The sequence below is a fragment of the Pteronotus mesoamericanus genome, unplaced genomic scaffold (genome assembly GCF_021234165.1).
Source record: "Pteronotus mesoamericanus isolate MK-2021 breed Mesoamerican mustached bat unplaced genomic scaffold, CSHL_Meso_final contig_163, whole genome shotgun sequence".
NCBI classification, from domain to species: domain Eukaryota; kingdom Metazoa; phylum Chordata; class Mammalia; order Chiroptera; family Mormoopidae; genus Pteronotus; species Pteronotus mesoamericanus.
Genome location: NW_026555064.1, coordinates 2380861 through 2404856, shown reverse-complemented (window position 1 = coordinate 2404856; position 23996 = coordinate 2380861). Strand labels below are relative to the sequence as shown.

The window sequence follows — 23996 nt, the reverse complement described above, 5'->3', positions numbered from 1 at the left end:
AAATTTTTCAGCAGACCCATAGGATTATAGGATAAGAAAAAGTCAAACTATTTTTCCACCAAGTAACCAGAAGACCAGGATATTAACAAAAATTCTAAGTGTGGGGAGGAAAATTAAAAAATTGCTATGAAGGCACAGTAGTTTTAGGTGGACCCACTCAGGCAGCAATGCCCAACAGAGAGAAATGCAGGACTGAGGCTCAGGTGCCCACGATGAGAGCTTGAGGCATCCTTTGGGAGTCATCTACCAAAGGCAGAAACAGAACCCACTATGACATATGCCTTTATCCTCTTCATACCGCCTTCCCTATGCCAACAAAACACTGATACAGATCAGGTCACTGTAATAACACATATGAAACAATTTGCCGCAGGAACATTTTGAGGATAACTATTTGTGGTATTTGTGGATACGTCAGAGAAGTTTATCTTCTTTGTGCACAAACCAGTGAAATACTTTGATATTTTTTTTAATTCTCTCTTCTATGGGAAGACTTTTTTTTAGTCTAGAATGAAAACTCATAATCAGAGTAATCTTTAACTGCTGCAGTCAAACAGATACAGATTTAAACATGACCAAGATTTAGAGCCACTGTGGTTTCAAATAATGTTAACAAATATTTTTAAAATTGCACTGACAGGAGATAGAAATTGACCATAAAATAAATCATTTTGGCATCCATTGTAAGATTCAACATTTAAATATACAGATATTTTAAAAGAAGATGGTTTAAAGAAACTGACTTAAATTCTCACGAAAGGAAATGGAAGATACCTGTCAACAGAGAAGATCTGTGAATAGCATCCTCTTGAAAATTTGTCTTATTTTTACTTTTATTAGAGATGGGCCCAGCTTATTATAGTATGCTCCCAATCCTCTTGTGTATCCTTTTGAAAGTATTCATCTATCCCTTTATGTATATCTTTTTCCACTAGGGGTACTATACTAATGACTTACCTCTACAGGTCATAAAAAACAAATAAACCAGTATCTGCTGTGGGAAATGAAGTGTATTCTACAGGATTAGGGGCAAAGGATAAGAGGCAGACAGACAAACCGAGGCTGCAAGCTTACATCTGCAAGCTACCTGAGCGTCCCTGGCACCATACTGCTTGCTTTACAGATGTTATTTCACTTAATCCTTACAAAAACCCTGAGGAATAGGTCTTATTTTACAGATAAAGAAGCAGTCCCACGTCATTACATACTTATGGTCATGTAATGAGTGACAAAATCAAAATTCAAGCTCCAATCTAAAAAGCTCTCATCACTCTTAGGTTAGGAGGAAATTTTATTTTCTCGAGCTGTCCCCCTTTCCACCACTTCAGTCCCCTCTGTGTGTTTAAAATTGGGTTAAACTGCGCTGAGTGAATATTTCCAGTTTTTCCTCCTTCACACAAAAGTAGGAGGCATGGCTATTCACTGGGCTACATTTTTTAGCTCATATTATTCAAGAGACTGCCTCACGTAGCCCTCCTTTTTTGCTGGACATGCCTATACCTAACAGAATATGAACTTAAGTTGTCTTACAAGAACAAGACAAGACCAGGGACGTCCCGGGGCAACCAGGACTCTCTAGATTTCTACAGATAATGGAGTAGATGTTAGTGCCCTGTTAGATTTCAGACGTTAGTCACGCTGTCCTACAAAGTTTCCCAGTAGCGGCGGTTCAAGGGAGTGGTTGGAGGATGGTGGACTAAGAAACAATAAACGTTTACTTGTTATTTGAGGAGAAAAGGATTTTTTAAAACGATTAGTTTTAGGATGGGAATAAACAGACTAAGTTGAGATCAGGAATGAAGCTGTGTGAGAACAGATGGAAGGCACTAAGAAGCAGAAGCAGAAATCAGTGCTCAAACGTGGGCTCTTCATGAAAAGTTCAGGAGGATTCAAAACCCGGTGAATTGGTAACCTCATTTGCTTTTGCTTTTCATTTTAGTAGTAAATGAGTTGTTGCTCTGCATTACAATGTAAAATGAGTCTTTAGTATAGGCTGGGCATCTCTTCCCAACCTATAAATAAATAATAAGAAAACAAGTTTATTTATTTATTTATTTATTCTTTAATGTGATAGGCTGTTGACAGAGCGAGTTAAAAGTGAAGAGATGGGCCTCTCTGGGGAAGCACACTAACTCTAGAATTTGTAGGCAGACTAACCAAATTGACAGAAATAGCTAGCACACGACACCTGGTTAAGGAGCACATTTGATAAACTCTAGAGAGAGTGATAACTGAGATCTGATATCCAGTCTCAAATTTCATTGTCGTATCTTCCTGTTACAGCTTTAGCCTTGAGACCTCAAATCTTCAATACTGTTTGTTAAATACATAAAGAAAAGCACTCAACGGAGCTCTCTGTATTTTCTAAAGGGTAGCTCTGGTGACTTCAAATGTGACATGACATTACAAAGTCATGGCACACTCCAGAGTCTAGAATTTATGTTTGCCAAATTCTACCATAGAGGGCAGCATAGCACATGAAAAGAAAGGGTTTTTATGAAATTACACAGATCTAGATTAAAATCACTAGTCACATTGTGATTTTTGAGTGAATCATTTGGTCTCTCTGTGACTTCTCCTCACTTACCTGTCCTAGGAACTTGCAAACTGTATGGGCTTAATAAACACCAATTCTTAGCTGACCCTACCCCTGACTTTTACCATTAAAACAGTCTCAAATTTCTAATGTATATTATTGCCACAGGCTCCCGTAAAATCAAACAGAGGTTGACTAGGGAGAAAAACAATTGTCCAAAGAGGTTTGATAGTTTTCAATACACTTTCAAACAAGCAACCAATGCAAAGAAGGATCAAAAATGATTTTTTCATTAATATCATATTCACATATACATATTTGCATGTTCAGGAATGATGAATAAGTCAGTCTAGCTGTCCACATGGTATGTTAAGAAAGTGCCAAATAATAAAATTTGAAAGGTATGTTGAGTCAAACTGTAGAAGGCTAATCCCATGTAAACCTTTAAAAATGGGATTTTAAAAAAGATTATTATACCTCTACTCTTCTCAGAAGCCACAATTTAAGAAGACTTGAAACTATGGCCCAGAATAATGTTTGTAGAAGTGTCTCATATGTATCATGATCAAGAATTTAAAGCTGCTCCAAAACAGAGTATTTAAAACAGAGAGCTTTTCCCTCATTAGTGTACTAAACACATTTATCCACATGGGCAACTAACATTTTCTTTTGAAGCAACACAGTAGTAGGTGACGTTTTTTAAATGCTGTTGAAAAAATAAAGTACTGTGAGAACACTGCTGAAGAAGAGCTCCAGGAATGGGCAAAAACACAAAGAGGCCAACTGCCGACTGAAATCCTACTTATGTGAAGGGCATTGTTGCCTCGGCAGTCTAATCAGTTTATACTCTTCTTGCCATATTTACGGAGGCAAATGGCCTCAAAATAAACAATATATCAAAAGCATATAGACACACATGTATATGTATATACGTGTATATGTGCACATGTAAACACACACACACACATCTATTTCTGCTATCAGTAGAAACAGGCCTCAGTCCAGGCGTGTGAGCTTGTATGTACAAAACAGTAATTTGTGTTCACAACTCAAGAGTCACCAAAATGACTTAAATTCAGTATAGTCTGTTTTTAAGGAGGTGCTATGCTATGTATAATACGTATCTAGAAGTTCTCTTTACAATTTCACCTTGAGGGGGAAAAATACAGCACCTGTCAAACCTGTGTACTACAAGTCTTCCTACTGAGTACTATGATGACTTCTTTTAGAAAAAGAGCTGTTTTGTCTACCTGGCTTTCTTATGTTTAATTTGAAATGTAGCAGAAATTACTGAGAGCTTTGCACTGTTCAGCAAGGCTTAGTTTTCATTAAACTTCTTTCTTAAATAAGATAATGCAATTAAATACTAAACCTCCACTCCTCCACTGAATCCTGAGAAAACAGAGGAGAGATATGAACTCCATCTTGGATACAGTAACCTTGAGGGAGGGAGATCAAGAGACGGAGACAGAAGCTGCGCAAACTGCGCTGTGAAAGGTCTGAACCTTCTCCACAAAGCAGAGCGGCAGCTGTAAGAGTCAGAGCCATCTGGCCAAGAGCCGAAGCACTGCTGCAGCATCTGGAGAGGGGGTGACAAAATGCATGGAAACCACAAGAGGGGCTCCCTGAAGGCAGCTCCTTCTTAGATCGAACCATCTGAACAAAATCTACACTAGCAAACGGGCTAGGAAATTAGGAATAAGTATGTTTTAAAAATTTAATTTCACACACTGACACAAAAATGATACAGCAATTGAAATATTAAACTAAGTGTGAAGATATTAAGTTAAAGGAGGTAATGTTAAATCTGTTTGTATATTTTTTATGGGCTAAATTAATGGTTCACTTTAAATTTAAAAATAAGCAAAAGGCGTGAGAGGATAAACTACTACAGACCTTATTTATCTTACTGCCTGAGTGGGAAAAAGGACAGAAGTTGTCACGTACCTCATCTGAATCTAATTCTTTTTACTTTCTCTTCTCTTTGAATAGATCATTAAATAGCAACATTGCCTAAAATATTGATTAAAATAAGTTCTATCTCCAGCAAAAAAAAAAAAAAAAAAAATACACGATGTCTTATTATACTTTCCTATAATTTCAACAGCATCAAAACTCAGAGAAAATAAAATTCAATGTAGAGGAGAAAAGTCAGCACTCACTTAAGAGCTATTTAAGAAAAAACTCCCATTTTCAGTTTTGGTTATGATTGTGTGATGTGTATATGTGTATTCAGTTTCTTTACAACTTAAACATATTTTATTAAGGAAAACTTGAAACACACCTGAAAAACTACACAGAATAATACCTATGAACCCTCACATCCTTGTAACCCAGCTTCGACAATGAGCAACATGTGGCCAGTCTATACCCTCCTTCTTTTTCTTCCCTTCAGTATTATTTTGAAGCAAAGGCCACACAGTACGTAACTTCACTTTCACTATATTTTGATGGGGCAGGAGGGGAGAAAGACTTGGTAGTGAGAGAAATAATGCTGCTTCTTTTCCTCCACCATCCCTGCCTCTGGTCACGACCACAATTTTAAGGGGCACGGCATCCAGGAATGTTTTGAGGAAAGAAGCGCACATGCCACCCCAGAGAACAAGCTCTGGAAAGACCAAATTTACAGCAGCTGCCCAATCACTTCCTCCCTCAAGTTCAGAGAGACTAACATTTCAGCACCTCCCTGCCTATTCAGTAGCAAAGAAAACCCTGGGAAGTAGTGACAGTATAACTGGCGAGTGTATGCCAGTCGCTGACCGCCAGCATAGCCGCAAAGGACTGTATCAAATGGAGCTGGTTTTACTCAGCACTAAACTAATCGCCAAGTCCCTGAGTTGATAAGATGCCTCCAGTTTTGAGAGGAGTCTAACCGTCTTCCTTTTAAAATATGTCTACGGCTAACTCCATGGACCACTGCTAGCTAAATGAGATAAGGAGGCAGATACAGAGCTATCCCCCAGGAATGGGAAGGGAAAGGAAAAAAGCAGGCATGGGGAGTAGAGGCTGAAACGCGGCAGAAAGTTGGAAATCTCAGCCTCTTCACATCATCTCCTCCCATCTCTCACAGTCAACTATCAACCCAAATGACTTGTTACCCTAGAGTCAATATTCAAATCTCTTGGAGAACTAAACAGGGTGTTCCACTGAAATGGAGTCAGAAAGAAAAACCAATTATTCTGGTGTTCCCGAATGTTTTAATTAAAATAAAATCTGCAGGAAAGCAAGCAGTGAAGATAGCGCCATGCATTCTTGTTGATTCATAATGTAGAAACAATGTTTAATCTGAAATATGTCACGAAATACTTTATAATGTTAAAAAAACCCCTCAGATTTCACCAACAACCAAATATTAACATTCAGGCTGTAGTTACAGAGAAGACTATTTACAAAGGATAAATTTTAATCATCATAATAAGAAAACTATGAAGTAACTTCCACTAATTCACATCTTGGAGTAACTAACACTTCTGAATACCGCCACCCCCACAGGCTGCATTTTGTAAATAAGAAAAGATTTCTACTATTTGATTTACACAAATCATGTTCCACCCCAACCCTCTCTACTGCACACAACCTACCAACCTCTGTTCCAGAGACAACATTTAAAATAAAATTTGATATTAATTATTTTTCACCATAATAAACAGGATCAATTACCTTCCCTCCATTTTTAATAAGATTGTCCCTTATCAGTATTTGTTTCTAATGTTTTCTAATACTTTTGTAAAACAAAAATAAGTTCATTTTATTATTACAGATCTGAAGAATAATTTTGCAGTAATACAAAGAGCATGAGATAAGTTTATTACAATTAATATGGATATGTAAAATTTCTCAAGTGCACAGCACACTGAATATACTCACTTTTGTTGTCTTTGTATAGAATGGGGAGGAGAGTTGGTGAATAGGCAGGTCCACGATACTACTGGAGTTTGTGACACTGTTACTATGTGTATGTTCATCTTCCCTGCTACTGTCATCAGACTGATCAAAATCATCGCTTTCCTGGTCCATTTCCTCTTCCTCTTCATCCTCCTCATCTTGTTCCCCAGCATGTTCTTCATCTTCCTCTGGTTCTTCTTGGTTTCCTGAGGAGTCCTCATCTACTGAAATAAAGCGATTATTGTTTTCTTCCAACTGTCCTTGCTGGGAATCATTTTGGTCTCTGGGTCTAGGTTCTGCGCCGACGACTTCTCCATTCCTCGCGGTGTGTTCCTCCTCTTGTTGCCTTAGCTGTTGCTGTTGCTGTTGCTGTTCCTCCTCTACCACACGATTCATCTGCTCCTCATCTGCCTGGCTTGAGGAAGGGTTACCTCTCAGAGAGCCTCCAGTTCGTCGTCTTTTGCTGCCCACAGAGAGCAGTTCCTGATTCATTTCCAAAAGCCAGCTTGCTACTTCTTGGACCTTGGCTAGACTATCAGAAGATGCAAAGGTTTTCACATTCTGTAGGGAAAAATAAATGGGACAAAAAAGATTTGTACAATCTATATTATCTTCTACTTTAATCTTTTATGTCTATATTCCAACTTTTATTAAAGATTATAAAAAGTATTTTGGTGTCACTGAAGCATTAAGATGTTCTTGAGGAATCAATATAGAAAGTTTAAATTGTAAAAGTTATGAGACTTTATAAAGACATCCCCTCCAAAATCACATAGTAAACAGCTAAATTTTAATCTCCTTTTTAAAAATAATTTTAGAACGAAGATTTAGTTGCTTTGACCACTAAAAACAATTTGAAATTGTGGATTAGTAGTTCATAAACTTTATCTTTTATAAAATTTCCACAAAATGTTAGGAAGCATATCACAAAGAAAAAAACATATCTGACACTCAGTTAAGTTCAGGAAACGCTAAGGTAAACCAAGTTAAAAGGCTTTTTTACCCTAGGAATTTCCCAAACTTTCCTGATCACAGAACCTTGCCTTTATACAGTTTTCTGAGATACCAAGTATAATCATTATGAGTTTCAATTTTCAACTGAATAGCAAATAAACAAAAGAAAAAAAATTTTTTTTTTAAAAAGGAAAGAAGTTCATAAGACCATACCCTCTGACCCAGTAACTCCACTTCTGGCAATCTATCCTAAGGAAGTAATCCTAAAACAGAAAAAAAAAATTATGCAGCTCACTGCAGCTTTATCCACAAAAGCAAAAAAATAAAAATAAATGTCAATAAAAATAATCAAAACCTAATTGTTCAAGACAAAGGAATCGGTGGGAGAGGACAGACACAGTGCAATCCTAAACATGATGTTCATTTTAAAAACGTGGAAACATGCATGCTTGTATCATGCTAAGAGCAAAATGCAGGGAGTTATATGACCACAGCATGATTTTTAAACTATATAAAGACTTGAAAGACAGTACTTCAAAATATAAACTACATTTAGGTAATGGTATTATAGGCCCTTTAAATTTATCTTTTACCATATTCCTCAAATTTTATATATCAAGTATATTTACTTTTATATTTTTTAACATAAGCTCTAAAATTTGATCTGACAAACTTCATGTTTATCCTTTAATTTTAGCCTTTGAAGGTATTTGTGTGGATATGTTCAAATAATGCTAACACATTACAAATTCATATGAAATGCCTTTAAAATATCTGTATATATTTGCAAAATATAAGAAATACAACATCTATTTTCTATCACACATTAAGAGTAACTATATCATATCACAATGGTCCTCATATAAAAGTCTTATTTACTTTTCCAACCCTTGTCAACAGATGGTTGATCCCCCCCTAAAGAGAACAATTCTCATTGCAAGCTTTGAAACAGGGTCAAGAAAGTCTGAAAGACAGTTTCAAAATAGCATAATTAATTTCAGTATATATAATCTACACTTTCTAAGAAATAAGCTATATTGGGGTGGGGGATTCTTAGATTCTAATTATATTAGAAATGTTAATTGTAGAAAGAGAAGAGTTATACAAAAATTGAGTCCTGAGGCATTCCAACATTCTAAAAGAGGAGGAGTAACCACCAGCAAAGATGACTAAGAAATAAAATCAGGAACGAGTGTTATCCTTGAAGCCCCATAAAACATAGAGTCAAAAGGAGAAAAGTAAATGATAAACAACCACTGTGATATATCAATGGGATAAAGACAAAGAACTGACCATTGGATTCAGCAACAGGGAGGTCACTAGTAAGGGGAGAAATTTTTGGTATTTGAAGTCTTAGAGTTAAGAGACTAGAAAAGAGATGGTCAATATAGACAAGTTAGAAGTCTGCTGCAAAAGGGAATAAGAGTACACTGACAGGGAAAATGGGTAATTCGCAGGAAAGATTTGTGATTTCTTTAAGATTAGAGAATCAGCAGCATATCTGTATAATGACAAGAACAATGCAGTACTTGCAAAACAAAAAGTTGATAATGTAAGCAAGAAATAGAAGAAATGGTGATATCCTTAGCTGTTAAAAGGGGATGAGAAAAATTCGAAAGTTAAGAACTGGTTTTAGTTAGGAAAATGGATATGTCATTTATGGTACCAGATGGAAAAGCAGAGTGGTATTATAGATACTTTAAATTTGTTTGACTTATTTTTTCATTATATTTCTCAATGTGGAAACAGTTGAAAATAGGTGTGATTTATAGTGGTGGGAGTCTTTGGACATTCCCTTCTTATTCCTTCCCCCCCTTTTTTCTTAATTGGTTAAAGTAGGAAGCAAGGACATCAGCTAAGAGTGATCTTGGGAGAGGGGTATTAGAAATCTGAAGAGGGAGATATGAAATAGTCCTTTAGGGAGAAAGAAAGTGAACTTTCCTTGGTGCATGTGATTTTGATGATCAAATGTAATCAATAAACCATGATGTAATATATATTAAATGTGGCGTTTAAAAGTCAAGTGGTTCTTATTTACAACTCGGGCAAGCACAATACAAAATTTCTATTTGACATAGACTGAAACCATCAAATATAAATAATTATATCAGTTTAAACAAGAGCAGAAGGTAGAGTTCCTTAGAAAAAGCACATTAAATATATCCATTGTTTTCAGAAGACAAACTTCAGAAAATAAAGGTCATCAAAATCACCAGCTAATATATGTCAAAGACAAACTGAAAATATCACAAGAGAGCAGGTTAAAAATAAGATATTGAAAAACACTGACCAAAATCACAAGTGAATATATATAGTATCCCAATATATAAGGGTAGCTCTCTTGTACCTAAGTTTCCTTCAAAGAGAATCAAAATCTTGCTTTAGTAATTGTATCTAACACTAACAGGATGCTTTCCACTTACGCACAGAAGAGCATGAAATCAGGGACACTGACTGGGACAACAGAGGCCACAGACACATTGCCCTTTGTGTGCCCAACCTAACAGGCATATTTTTACGAGACTGAAACAGGTTAAATGACATACAGGTTAATGAAACAGGTTAAATGAGTAGCTTACAAAGTGAAAAGATGAGGGACAAAGGTCATAAAACATAAAGAATAGCAGTCAGCCTATCAATCAACAGAGAATTTATTACTGGTATTTCTAAAATAGGACCAGAGCTGGTCATCAATAAACAGTTATTACCAATTATAAATAATAAAAATTTAAATCATTATCATTGCATAACTTTAGTGTTATATTGGGGGAACAGAAAAGTGTCTTAATTTAGGCAAATAAAGTTCGCTGCCTCTCATACTTACAATGTGACATGTAAATATCTTTCAAAATAACACAGATTCTTATAGATAGACCTGATCAAAACTGGTAAATCCAAGTAGAAAAATCAGATTTAAAGCATAGCTAATGTAAAATAAACAATGCAGCTATGAGTCAGACAGCAAGAATTCCAGAATATTAAAAGAAGCGAGAAATACCTAATTGATAGACATACAAAAATTTTTTCAAGTACTATATATATTGGTTGAATGTCTCTAAACTATCAATTTTGGTCATGGAAATGGGAATAAACATATAGAAAGTAGGGGAAAATTTTCATTTGCTGTTGATATTCATAAATTTAAAATTAAACAAAAACAGTATTTCTAGGAAATTAGTTCAAAAAGTAATCTACTAAATAAGCTAATGGCCTGATTAAAACAATAAATACTTATCCAAAAATTAGTAAGAAATCAGAATCAACTTGTAAATATTTTAGGGGGGGAATACCTTTTAAAAACTAGTTTATAAAGCCCCACATTGAAAAGAAAAAATTGAGCACCCATGATCCAAAACTTGAAACTGCCAGATAGGAAAATTAGTAAATGAAGTATTATCAAAAGAATGCATATTCTTGCTTTTAAAATTCTAATTCTAAACTTTTTTAAAGAAAATTTTTTGTGTAATTTCAGATACTATGTCATACAAAATACAAACATCAACAAACAGAATCCTATATCCTAAAAAGAAAAATCAATGCATAATAATAATAAAGGATGCTCTTTTATTTCTTACCAGTAGAGATATAAAATGTCAACATATATCAAATACATAACAGGTTTTTATCAATAAGTAGTGAGACCACACTGTAGGTCAGTAAATAAAATCTGGTGGCTAATACATTTTGACATTAAATTGTATGATTTCCTTGATAATTGTGCATAATGAGAATGAAAAAAATTCAAAGTCAGGAATAATGCTGATAGAAGAAAATCATAGAAATTTTAATGGGTTGGCCAAAAAGTCCACTTAGTTTTTTCCATAAAATAAAAGACACATTTTTCATTTTCACCAAAAACTTTATTGATGTGGATATTTTTAGTATGTCGGCTATCTCCTGCTATTGGCTTCTAGTGGGTAGAAGCCAGAGGTGCTGCTAAACATCTTCCAATGCATAAGACAGCCCCACAGCAAAGAATTATTTGGCCAAAAGGTCAGTGGTACCAAGAACCTTGGCAAATCCCTTCTGATATGTTTGATCAGTCACAGCAACTTCTCCATACACTGCACAAATCTTTTTTTGCATTTCAGTTTCATTTTTACCTTTCTTGAAATAATAAAGCATAACATGCCGAAAATGTTGCATATTTTCTTCCATGTTCAATATTAAAATGGTTGCACATAAACTCATCAATTTTGATTTTTTTAAAGAAATGCACGCCTATATGACAGCTGTCACAACACAATCTAACAATGTTGTTTCAAAGGAAGTTAAAGACAGCTAAGCACTACTAGAGCCATCATACAGAAAAAAACTAAAAGAACTTTTTGGCCAACCTCATAAATTAAAAATGTTCCTCACTTCACAGACAAGCAATTGAGGCTCAAAGTAAATTGACTGCAAGCTTCTAGCAAAGCAAGGACCAGAAATTGACACTCAACTGAGTTTTCTTTCATGTGCCTCAGTCTATATAACTATGTACAACAAAAATCCTAAAAGAACATATTCTCTAGTCCTGACCAGTGTGGCTTGGTTGGTTGGGCATCACTTCACAAGGCAAAAGGTCACCAGTTCAATTCTTGGTCAGGCACAGTCTGGGTTGCAGGTTTGGCCCTTGGTTGGAGCACGTGCAACCAACCGATTCACATCAATGTTTCTCTCCTTCTCCCTCTCCCTCCCTTCCCTTCTCTCTAAAAATAATTAGATCTTAAAAAAATAAAATAATATATTCTCTAAGATTGATATAGCCTTCTTTTCCAAAACCAGAATCACTATACAATCTGCAGATAGTTAGGATATACTATACCTACTTTATCTAAATCCTCTAGACAGACCACTACTTGCAATTCAAGATTTACACAGTATTCTGACATATCAATGAAGAAGCCACACCATTACTATTGTTATGATTCTGGTAATCTAATAAAGGATAAATGATTAGAGAAATTAACAGCTCTAATATAGATATTCAACACTAAATTTTTCAAATGAATCAAAAGTTCAGACAGTCCGTATTAAATAAAGTTGGACTTTGTATAAGGTAATCACTGGCTTCTGGTTCCCCTTTAGTAAGTGGGGAGAACAGCATTCTTGTGGCAGGATCTTTCATGAACTGTGAAGTCCAGAGAGGTCCTAACCTAAGGGTACCGAAAGGAGGAGACATTTACAGTCAGCTCCATCCCAAAATAAAGTATTAAAGTAATTTTAATCCTCAAAATTCAAAATTCAGGTTATTTAGGTAAAACAGTACTGTAACTTTTCCCAAATCCTAGAAAATACAGGGTAAATTTTAGTCACTATACCTGTTGACTCTGTGATACTTCAGACCTAATTTCAGTGCTTTTATTTCATAAGCCAGTTTCTCACAAACTTTTCAACTAGTTTCTCATGAACCCTGCTTTCATAAGACCTTTGATCATCTAAAACCATTTGAACTGCTCATCTTAAAATGCTTAAAGGAATCACGTGGGCACAGTACACGTTAAACTAAGCTCTAAAAGACTGACTGAGAGTGAACTAGAGTTATGAGACCCAAGAGTCCAAGGCAAAGACTAACTTGAAATGACAGCAGACAGAGTATTAGTTACACTACTAAAACAAGGGGTGACTTAAGCAAATTGCCATAGCCTCCAAATGACTGTAGAATATTAATATTTTTGGAAGGTATATGGCAGGCAGGACTCATTAGGCTTGAACTAATCCTACAAAGTCATTTAAGAAGCTTTAAGACAAAGACGGCAGGAAAAGAAACCACACTGTACTGATCAGCAGAAGGATAACTCAAAGGTTGCAATCACATTCTGCAAGGAGTGCAGAATGCTCACGAAATCCTAGAACTTCTCCAATCGCCAGTAGGCCTCTCCCAGCCACACGACTTACTAACACTCTGCCTTCATACTGTAACTCTCTATATGCCAAACTAACATGAGAAAGTAAGGCAGGTCACTCTGCTAACTCTAAATTCAATCAAAGTTTCTCATCTCACTCAGAATAAAAACATATTTTTTAATGGTTGCCTGTCAGGTCCTATAAAATCTGCACACATCCCATCATTCGGAGCTCATATTCTTCTGTTCTCTCTTTTTTTAACTTTGCTCCACTCTTTTTGCCCTCATTCCTTCTTGAAGAGGAAAATAAGCTGCTACTTTGGAGCCTTTGCACTGGCTGTCCCCTCTGCCTAAAGGATCTCTCCAGATATCTACACAGTTCTCCCCGTTTCTTCCTTCAGGACTATGTTCAAATATCTCCTAATCGATGACACTTTCCCCAATCATCCCAGTTAAAATTATTCCCTTTTCCCCTTGCCCTGTTTTACCCTTCTCCATGGCACTGTACAAAAGTAGTGCCTACTATATAAGCACCTATCTATCTGTCTGCCTGCCTGTCTATCTACCCATCCATCCATTTATTCATGTATTATTTGCCTCTTCCCACTAGGAGTTAAGCTCCATAAGGAAAGAGACTTTCCTTCTCACCACTGTTATATTCACACCTACAAAAATGTTTGGCTTAGTAGGTCCTCAAAACATTTGGTTAGTGAGTAAATAATTATTACTCACTAAAGATTACATATTTAATCTTTTTAAAGCTTGCCATGTGCTGAACATTATTTTTACACCAAAGAACTTCAAAGCAGGACACAAATAACAATTACTTTAAACACATTTTTAAAAGTTGGTGTCTGCACTAACAAGTCACTTGTAGTACTTTTGAAACTGATATGATATAAATATATTTTAATATTTATTTATAAATTATCCTCCAAGTCATTAACATCATTTTAATCTCTTTATCAAATTTCTTGTTATTTTCAGCACAGGCTGTAAAAAACAAATATGTAATTAATGCTTCTAAAGCACATAACTTTTTGAGTAATTCTAGTTCCACAGCAGGTAACTGTCATATATGTAACCTAAGTGAAACTCTTCCAAAGACTGCAAAATTGGCTGAAGAGATCCTTAGTAATGTAGATTAACAAAATCGATGCAAAATGAACGATATGGAGAATATTATCATACAAACAGCAAGTAATCAAATTTTATGGTTTTGAACTGAAAAATTTAAATCCACATACCTCATCAATCATGTACATCTTTACCAGAAAGAACACAAAACACTATTTTTCAGTCCACATAACAATACCTATTTTTTTTACTTTTAATACATATTTTTGTATTGGCCAAATGTAATTATTCCTTCCCATTTAACTCCACTAACTGCAATCTAACAATTCTAAACTGGTTGCTAAACCCGAATGGGTCTCTTACCGTTTTTGTGCTTTTACTTTGTCGAACAAGCAAAGCACGCTCCCTTCTTTACGGCGCCTGTCCCACAGCGCCCTGGGCAGCGCCCCTCAGGCAGCCCTGCTCTCCTCCACGGCCAGCTCCTCCCTTCTCTGCAGGTTCTTGGAAACCTCGGGTTTCCACTGTCACACAGAAACTAATGACAACCAGTTCTATTATCTCCAGCCAAACCCCCCTACCGAGCCTATTAGTTTTACCTGGATGTCCCAGTCACCCTAAATTCATTATTTTAAAACCCAAACTCCTGTTCTGTTTGTCTCCATCTCTCTCTTGTCTCTCTCTCTCTCAACTCCAATTTGTTCTTTGGTCCGCCTACCATTTTTCCTACATCGCTAAAGGGAACCATATTCTAGCCAGATATGGATTTAAGAAATCCAGATGGCTCTTCCTTTCTGTCCTACTATGTGCTCCCTCAACAATTTAGTGTTAAAGCCATCGGGTGAAGCCAAGCAAGTCAGACCTAAGTGTGGGAAGTAAGGTTACGGTCCAGCAGAGAGGGCCTGTCAAAGCAGACCAAGGAGGATCTCATGTTTGTGGGGCGTGAGGGAAGGAGAGGCACACAGCATGGAGTGCCAAAGCCTGCCTACTACAGTGGACAACCCGGTGGGTCACAGGCAGAGTAGAGTGAAAAACATCTGTTTGAGTGGGGGAGCCAAACGTGAGCAGGGCGAGAAAGGTGTCCACACGCTGGGATGATGCCAAAACCCAAATGGGATGGGGAAGGCATGGCTTGCCACAGCGGTGCCCTGCTCAATGTCCCTTTGACAGAACCTGCTATGAGGAGCAGAGCTGCTGGACAGCCCGCAGCTCCCTCACCTGGGAGTCCACCGCAACATTCGCACGAGGCCACGCTCCCTCTAGCCAATGACTGAGCGCGGCGAGAATGCCCCAGCAGCCAACTCTGGGCAGGGGCCTCCCTGCACATGGAACCTCGTGTTGACATCTGTTTCTCTGGAGACCTGAACTGACTCAGAAGGCATCCATGTACTCTGGTGTCAAAAACTGTTGGGACAAAATTTAAAAAGTTCTGGAAGACACTATAAAATGATTAACTTCATTAAACAAAGGTCATTTCACTCCAGAATGTCTAAAGAACATCTCCTACTACATAAAGAAATCCAGGGGCTTAGCAGAGGAAAAGTTCTCAACAGGGTATTGAGCTGAAAGGGGTCCTTTTAAGACAAAAGAACACTACACTTTTGTTGAATACTTTGAAGATGAAGAATGGCTGCAGAAACTAGCCAGTGTAGCACTTATTCTTCGGTCCCTGTAAGGTATGAAGAAAGGGTTTTGGACTTCAAGGGACAAAATTCTTGGATTTAAAAGGAAAATGCACTTTTGGAAAACATCCTGTTACAAGAAGAAATCTTGAGTTGTATCCTCTGCTGCTTGGGCTTGAGTGTAGAAGGGTATCGGCAAGTCTTAAGTCTTTATTGGAAACCACCTGGAGAAGCTGCAGAACAAAACCGAACAGATTTTCCTTCCCTTTCAACACAAGTGTTATCACTGGTGACCTCTTTCTGAATCTTCTGATTGTGAGATTTTGACTTGAGAAAAAAGGAAGAAGAGCTGCAGTCTTATACATTCAAGATGAGTTTTACTGATCTGCCCCATACAAGTTCTGGATTTCTGTGAAGAAAAGAATATCCTGCTATTCAAAGGAAAACAATGAACATTACGCTATAATTTTTAACTCCTTACACATTTGAACAATCTTTTTATTATTCAATAAACATCAAGAGCAAGCTAAGAAATGTCTCATTTCAGTTGAAAAGGAAATGTGTGTGTGGTTTCTTATCTCAAGTTTGACCTTGAAATGGTATTTGTGAAGCAAAGAACAAGCACACGAGGTAAATATAAGTTTTACATTAAAGAGGTAAATTCGCACTAAAGAGGTATATAAAATTTTTATTTTTAAGATTTAAAAATATTCTATGTTTGTGAGCCTATAAAAAAGAAGTAATCTTCTAATTGCTAGGCCTACATTTGAGCCCCATTATATCACTGAGTAAGAAAATGTTTTTCTTTTATTTAATTTTATTTTTCAATTATAGTTGACACTCAATATTACTTTGTATTAGTTTCAGGTGTATAGCATAGTGCTTAGACAGTTATATAATCTAGGAAGTGGTCCCCAGATAATTCTAGTACCCACCTGGCACCATACAGAGTTATTACAATATTACTGACTATGTAAGAAAATGTTTTTTCAAAGTCTTGTACAAAATTATACCTAGGCAATACTTGTATTCATATTGCTTTGACTTATGGTTTTAGTAGAGTTACTATCCAGTTTTGTCAATAAATGTTTCATATTGTAAAAAATATTAATCACAATCAATTTACAATCTTTATATGAATTAAATCTGCTGAGGTAATACTGCATAAGCTGGTTATACAAACTTTTTACATATCTTATGAGTTTGCAAAATTTCTGAAAATACAAAAAAAGATTAATTTGAAGGAAAGCAAGTTAAGCTTAATTATCTGGGACTGTATTTTCCCCCAAGAAAAGTTGGCTCAAATGTCATTTTTAGTTTTAAATATGGGGGAAAAAACTACTCTTGTATTTATCATATCTCATTTGGATCTCGTATAGTAGAAATCTGTGATAAGACATATTTGGAAAAGGTAAAAAAGATAAAGTAGTAAAGTAGGAAAAGGAAAAAACTGTAATTTCCTCTAGTTGCTCTAGTAACTTATATTATAACTGATATCCTTTGTGGGAAGGAGAACCATACAAAAAAAAAGGCTAATAAATTTGCCAATATAAACAGATCCACGGAAAAGAGTATTCTCTACTCAAAAGAGCACTGACAACTACCAATGAATTATTATATCTACAACGTACTGATCAAGCTAAGAGGTACCATGAGTTGTACATATAATAATTTCTACCTAGGGATTCTCAAGATCAGAAAATTATTTTAAGGGTTCCCCCAATGTAAAAAGATTGAGAGAGGGTGAAAGTAAGCATTAGTGATGGGATAAACTGAAATTATATTTAACTAATAGGAAGCAATGAGAGTAACATAGCATCAGTTCTGTGATATTCCTGTCAACGATGCATAACCTGAATCTACTAATGTATAAAGAGACAAATCCAAACTAAGGTTCCTTCTTCAAAATGACCAGCCTACAATCGTCAAAAGTGTCAAAGGGATGACAGTAAAGATCAAGAAACTGTTCCAGATACATGATAACTAAATGCAACCCATGATTATGAATGAAATCTTTGTTACATGAGATATTATTTGAGCAACTGGTGAAACTCAAATGGGGCCCAAGGATAGATGATCTAATACATCAATACCAATGTCCTGATTTTAATGGTTATATTGGGATTGCGTAGGAGAATGTCCTTGTATACATGAAGTGCATACTCAATCGTCATGGGCAGATAGGTGGTATATCATGTCGGCAACTTATCAAATGGTTCTGTGGCAATATAGTTTCTTGGTACTGTACTTAGAACTTCTCTGAAAGTTAAAAAAGGGGAGAGAGAGAGGAATTGAGAGCCATTCTCATGGTGGTTCTCATCACCAGTTACAAACCGTCTTCGCCGTGAGTGACGGAAGTCCCCCCACTTCTGCCACCCGTCATCACTAAGCCCCCCGAGCCTACCTCATAAGTAGCTCCACAATCAATCCCACTTCTCTGGTACTATTTAACAAGCAGATACCACAGGCCTCTTGCCCAGACTCTCTGAACCGCATCCCTAGCGTGCTCCCTCTTTAGTCTCCTACCCGTCTCATCTGCTCTCTATACTGCTGCCAGCACATGAAATGGCAACACCCCAGCGGCAGTTTCCGAACTGTTTATGTGCTGAACCATTTGCTCAATGAATACAAAATACCACACAGAACAGAGGAAGCTTGTGGGGCTGACGAGTACAGGGGCCGGGTGGGGGGCTGGGGGGGCGGAGGGAGAAGACAGTGTGCACAGAGAACTCGCAATCCTGAGTGACTATACAGAACTTCTGAAAATTACTATTTTACAGAATAAAGCCTAAACTGCTCAACATGGCACGCAAGATGTTCCTCATCCGGCCTCACCTCCATCCTTCTTCAATACACAGTGGTTTGTCTTAAACTGTACATTATCCTACAACATTGATCTACTTGTATTCTACCCACATGCTGTATGTTCTCATGTCTGTACCTTTGTAAATCATGTTTCCTTCTCTTTGACATATTTCTTTGTTCACCGTTTAGTAACTCTATCTGGTAAGTCACCTTTCCTCACTCTTCCATTCTTCTGTGTCACAGACTCTGCTAAAATTGGCAAGTACAAGTCTTGGATACAGGGACTTCCCCTTTATGCTTACAAAATAAAAAGTAGAAAATACCAGATACGATCACATCAGAGAGCCAGAATAAAAGCCCAGAATACTGATTTTTCTACTTCAACAGGCAAAGTGGCAGTTTTCCCAGAGTCCACAACTCCTGGTATTAAGGAGTCAGCACTATGGAACATTCTGTAGCAGGAAGAGAGAATTTTGAATGAAAAATATGACAGGTCCATATAAACAACTATACTAGAAAGAACAGCATCTGAAGCTTTTGCTTTAATAAGAAGTAGATAACCACAGGAGCAAAGAAAACCAGAATCTGCTATATTTCAAAAATAAATTCGCATCTTTAAGGAAAGCCTGAACACCATCGCAAAGAGCAACTACTGACTCAAATCCTTTTAGCTCTGGCCTCTATGATGTTTCACCACCATTTTACAAGAAGGTTTTGAACTTCAGAAAAAGTGCAATACTATAATATAGAAAAGTATTATCTGTAGAGAACTAGCAAGTCTTTTTTATAATAGCGTTCCCATCTTAATAAGCATAATTTGAGCATGGCAACCATTGTAAAGTACATGGCCAAAAACTGTCTTCTTGTTACTTGCTTTGTAAATTTAGAAATCCTATTCTCATTTGCTACTGTTTCATGCCCCCTTGCTTGGGTTCCTGAAGGTTCCAGTTGGTATGTGTGCTATTAGAATTGAGGTAACTTCTGCCCATATTTCTGTTCTTGCTCTTTGAGGCAAAACAATGACCTTATTTAAGTGAATATGCCAGAGAATCGGTATTCACAGACTTCCATCTCCCTCTTCAAATTCTTGGCAAGAAGGTTGAGTGGATTTATGGCAGGGAGATACTGCCTGGATGCACTGCGCTGAGTGTGCTTTCAGAGAGTGTGTGTTTAAACTGAAAAAGAGGAACACTTAAACTCTACCATGTGCCAGGCACTGGAGATACAATGCTGGCCAAAGTCATAGCCCTGCATCCTAAAAAATTAAAAGAAAAACATCTTTATATATAATTATAAGTTATGTAATTATAGTAGAAACCATTTTAGCCCAGTTCCATTACTGCCCACCAATATCCTGATCTGACTGAAAATGAACACACACACACACACAATCATCACTACCGCCAAGAAAATACCAAAAAAAAATGCAGCTAAAACATAATTCTAATACCAAAAAACATTTATAATCCACTTAAAACTACCTCCCTTTTTTCCTTCCTTCCTAAAGACTAAGAGCTATTATTTTTAAATAATACATATCATGATTTTTCTTACAAAGATCTTCTCTATATATGTAGAAATAAAGCAACACTGTCATAATGACTAAATCAGTAAACGAGATCCCTTATGTAATGATCTGTCACTTTTCAGACAAGAAATTTTTTAAATTTTTCAGGTTATAAAACAGTATTTCTGGACAAACCTAACAAGGCAGTAGTTATAAAACACTCTCAAAACTTCTAAACACCCTCAATTTCAGTACAAACAATGCTGTGTTGTACACTCAATCTAAAACTAAGAGGAAGCATTGTGGGTTGGTCACAACTTGAATTCCTTATTACAATGAGGACTGCCTAAGGATTTTACCAGTAAACTCAGCCATTCACATAACTGGGAAGACAATAACGAGGATGCTCACTCTCGCCAAAACTCCTGGTTTTCAGATTTGTTAGAAGGAATATTTCCTAGACCTGCATTCTGAAGTTTTTTCCCTCACCTAAACAAAACAGAGTGCTAACTCAAAAGAAAAATAATAATTAATTGAAAGCTGTAAAAATATGCCATTTATTGCAGGAATTCAGAAACCACACTCAAGATATAGAAACTAAAATATTAGCAGGGAATCTTATAGGTTAAGAAACCTGTTTTATATTCAAATTAGTAAAGATGCTTCCACCGCATTCATGGAATCAACAATCATTTACAAAATGCCCACTAGAGACCAACACTATGCTAGTTACAGCATATTCATTTAATCAAGAACCCTGAGATCATTTTCCCATTTTACAAAACAGGAAACAGGCTTGGATTAAGGTCACCTGCCCAGAGATTTATAGTTAGTAAGATTTAGTAACATGTTTGAAACTCCAATATGTCTGAGTCAAGGCTTATGTTCATTCCACTAGGCCAACCTGTCTTCCAACATGGCATAATATAAGGATCTTGCAGCAGCACGAGAAACAAATGGCACAGGTGACAGTAACGTGGCACCACTGCAACTACCTCTTTTCATATAAAAAGCCCCTTCTTAAGATAGAGACCACTCTCCTCTCTCAGATCTCTAAACATCAGTAAACTAGATTTCTTCCAATCAGGGCGACTGACAGTGGGTCTACATCCTGGGGGTGGCGGGCGGGAGGATGACTTTTAGGCTCCCAGTAGCAAAGTAAAAGAAATTATATGAAGATTTGTCCTAGGTGCCCTTCAGGATCAGAGGGCTTCAGTAATTTGGACCAGCACCCCACATCCAAAAAGTCATGCACATACTCTAAATTGTTTTTGCTTGCTGGTTACAAAGTGCTCTTAAAGCTGTATCTGAATCTGTAAATATAGCTCTGTACTTACATACGATTACAAATTTTTGATGGCTTTCACTTGATAACTGATTTTAGGCAAAACAATGGAATTGAATTCTATAGACTATAATCCAAAAATCCAACTTTATCATCTTGCTTCTTGAATTCTCAACACAACTACAAAATAATAAGTATTACCTCTTTATTGAATCTTACTTTGTGCCAGGCCTTGCTAAACGTTTTGCGTGTGAAACCTGATCTCACTGTCAAAACTTATGATGCAGATTCCATCTTATAGAGGAAAAAAATGAGGTTCAGAAGCTGTGCTATACTGCCTCTCAAGTAAGGACAATCTCTTCACTAAAACTGGAAACTCACATGCAAAATAATGAAACTGGACCCCTATTTTACATCACATACAAAAATCAACTCAAAATGAATTGAAGATTTGAACATAAGACCTGCAACCATAAAACTCTTTGAAGAAAACATGGGGGTAAGCTCCTGACATTAGTCTTGGCAATGACTATTTTTGGATTTAACAGCAAAAGCAAAGGCAACGAAACCAAAAATAAACAAGGGAGACAGCATCAAACTAAAAAGCTTACATGCAGCAAAGAAAACCATCAACAAAATGAAAAGGCAACCTATAGAATGGGAGGATCTATTTACAAATCATATATCAGGTGAGTTAATATCCAAAATATATAAAGAACTCATACAACTCAAAAACAAAAAATATCACCTACATGTTCTATCTCTGATAGGCATTTGTACATCACGATCAAGTTTGATAACTGATTATTTAGGAAAATTTGTACTCATTATATGTTTGGCAAGTTTTTATTTCTCCAATCCAAAACTTTTAAATTTATAGCTGTTTAATTACCATGGATAATTTATAAGGTTAAGGCTTTCAAATATGGTCCTAATAGCTCAAGTAGTTTATACTACCTTTCCTACATGAACTCAAGTAGTAAGGAATCAAATAGTAAATAAAAAGAGGCATTTTTTAATATTTATATTAGTAAATAAAAAAGAAATGAGGGAATTTAGAACAGCACCGTTTTGCAACCTCCAATAATTTAATGGATGGAGGCACTGAATATCAACAGCTGTTAACATCACAAAATGAGGAACACCAGGTATTGGTGACCGATCATTCCCTGGACAGATCGAACAAGTCTAAGGAAGCCTCTAGATCCAGCTGCCAGTAGGAAGGAGGAAAAGGAACAGATGAATGTGTTGAACTGCAGTATGTCTATGCAATCAACCACATCCAAACTATGAAAATACAGGTCAAACAAATAAATTTTAAGGAAAGGATATGGAAAATAAACCTGTAAAGTAAAAGAGACATAAGAAATAACAACTCTTTTTTGAAGTGGTTGAGATTAAACAATAGTAGCTAGAGAGGTATACTTGGCTGAGAGAGTCATAAACACAAGGAGTGATTACTCTTCAGTAGTAAGGAATCCTTAGAGGAAGGAAGTTACCTGAAGGAAGGAAGGGAGGGAAGGGGCTAGGACTCAGGGCGCACCGGGGAGCTTTGGGAGAGCTGACTGGTAGTGACGAGGATGTTTCTCTTAATACAGTAAGATCAACATTTGTTGTATATACTTTCTGCATCTATATTTTATAATAAAAAGAAATAGAAGTTTTAAAAATTTTTTAAAAATATATAGGTAAGATCTTCCAATCTAAGAACATCTCTAAAGATTCCTCAGCAATGGGCCTGTGTCACCTGGATTATTTTCAACAATCATTTTCATTCCAATCACAGTGTCACCTCAAAATACAGACAGACATAAACAATTTCAGAAAGAATCTTTAAATACCTGATTTATGTCTTCATGGTTCTAAAGAAGCCATTCAGTACATATTCAGACTCACTGCTTCTGCCAAACTTGGCAAATTCAACATATTTGGGAATACAACACATAGCTCAAAGCCAATGAATTTACTTTTAGACACTTCTTCATTCCACTATTACACAACCAGTGTTCAAAACAGTCATTTACTTGTGTAGCTGCAGAACAAGCTTCTCTGGATTTCTTCTAAGGTCAAAGACACCATAAGAATTCAAACTACGAGGTGCCAGGATGTCACTAAACACTAGACTTTTGTATCTCTTTAAAAATTAAGATGAGTATATGTGTGTGTACATACTAGGCCACACTTGCAAAGTCACCTAATTTAACAATCTGAAGAACTGTTTGATAATCTCATTTTAGAATTACAAATTCGATTGTATTTTTCTGAAATTCAAAACTCCTGTTATGATACAGCATATTCATATAAATTTTCTTTTGAGGTATAAGCTCTACTTTTTCCTTCCACTTTCAACAAAAGTTAATTAATCAAGCCATCGCAATGAATTACCAACTATGTGCTAGTCAATGGCACGTAAAAAACAACACTCTTGCCCTAAGATAGCTTGAAACCTAGTTGGAGGTAGTTGGATGTAAAAGTATTTTGTGTTATCATACAATTACTT

General features: G+C 36.3%; 1 protein-coding gene across 3 annotated transcripts in view; it reads right to left on the bottom strand.

Annotated features, from left to right (window-relative positions):
- The window catches only part of FBXW7 (F-box and WD repeat domain containing 7), a 166374-nt gene that overhangs the window by 79255 nt on the left and 63123 nt on the right, over window positions 1-23996 (bottom strand). The window contains exons 1-3 of one of the 3 annotated variants that reach the window (XM_054562479.1): window positions 15496-15510; window positions 7589-7638; window positions 6404-6982 (exon numbers count right to left, since the gene is read on the bottom strand). In XM_054562479.1, coding sequence (XP_054418454.1) covers window positions 6404-6913 — 510 coding nt within the window. In that variant the 5' untranslated portion in view covers window positions 6914-6982; window positions 7589-7638; window positions 15496-15510. Of the gene's footprint in view, window positions 1-6403; window positions 6983-7588; window positions 7639-15495; window positions 15511-23996 lie in introns of those variants that run through there. The other 2 variants (XM_054562473.1, XM_054562487.1) reach the window with 2 other exon arrangements.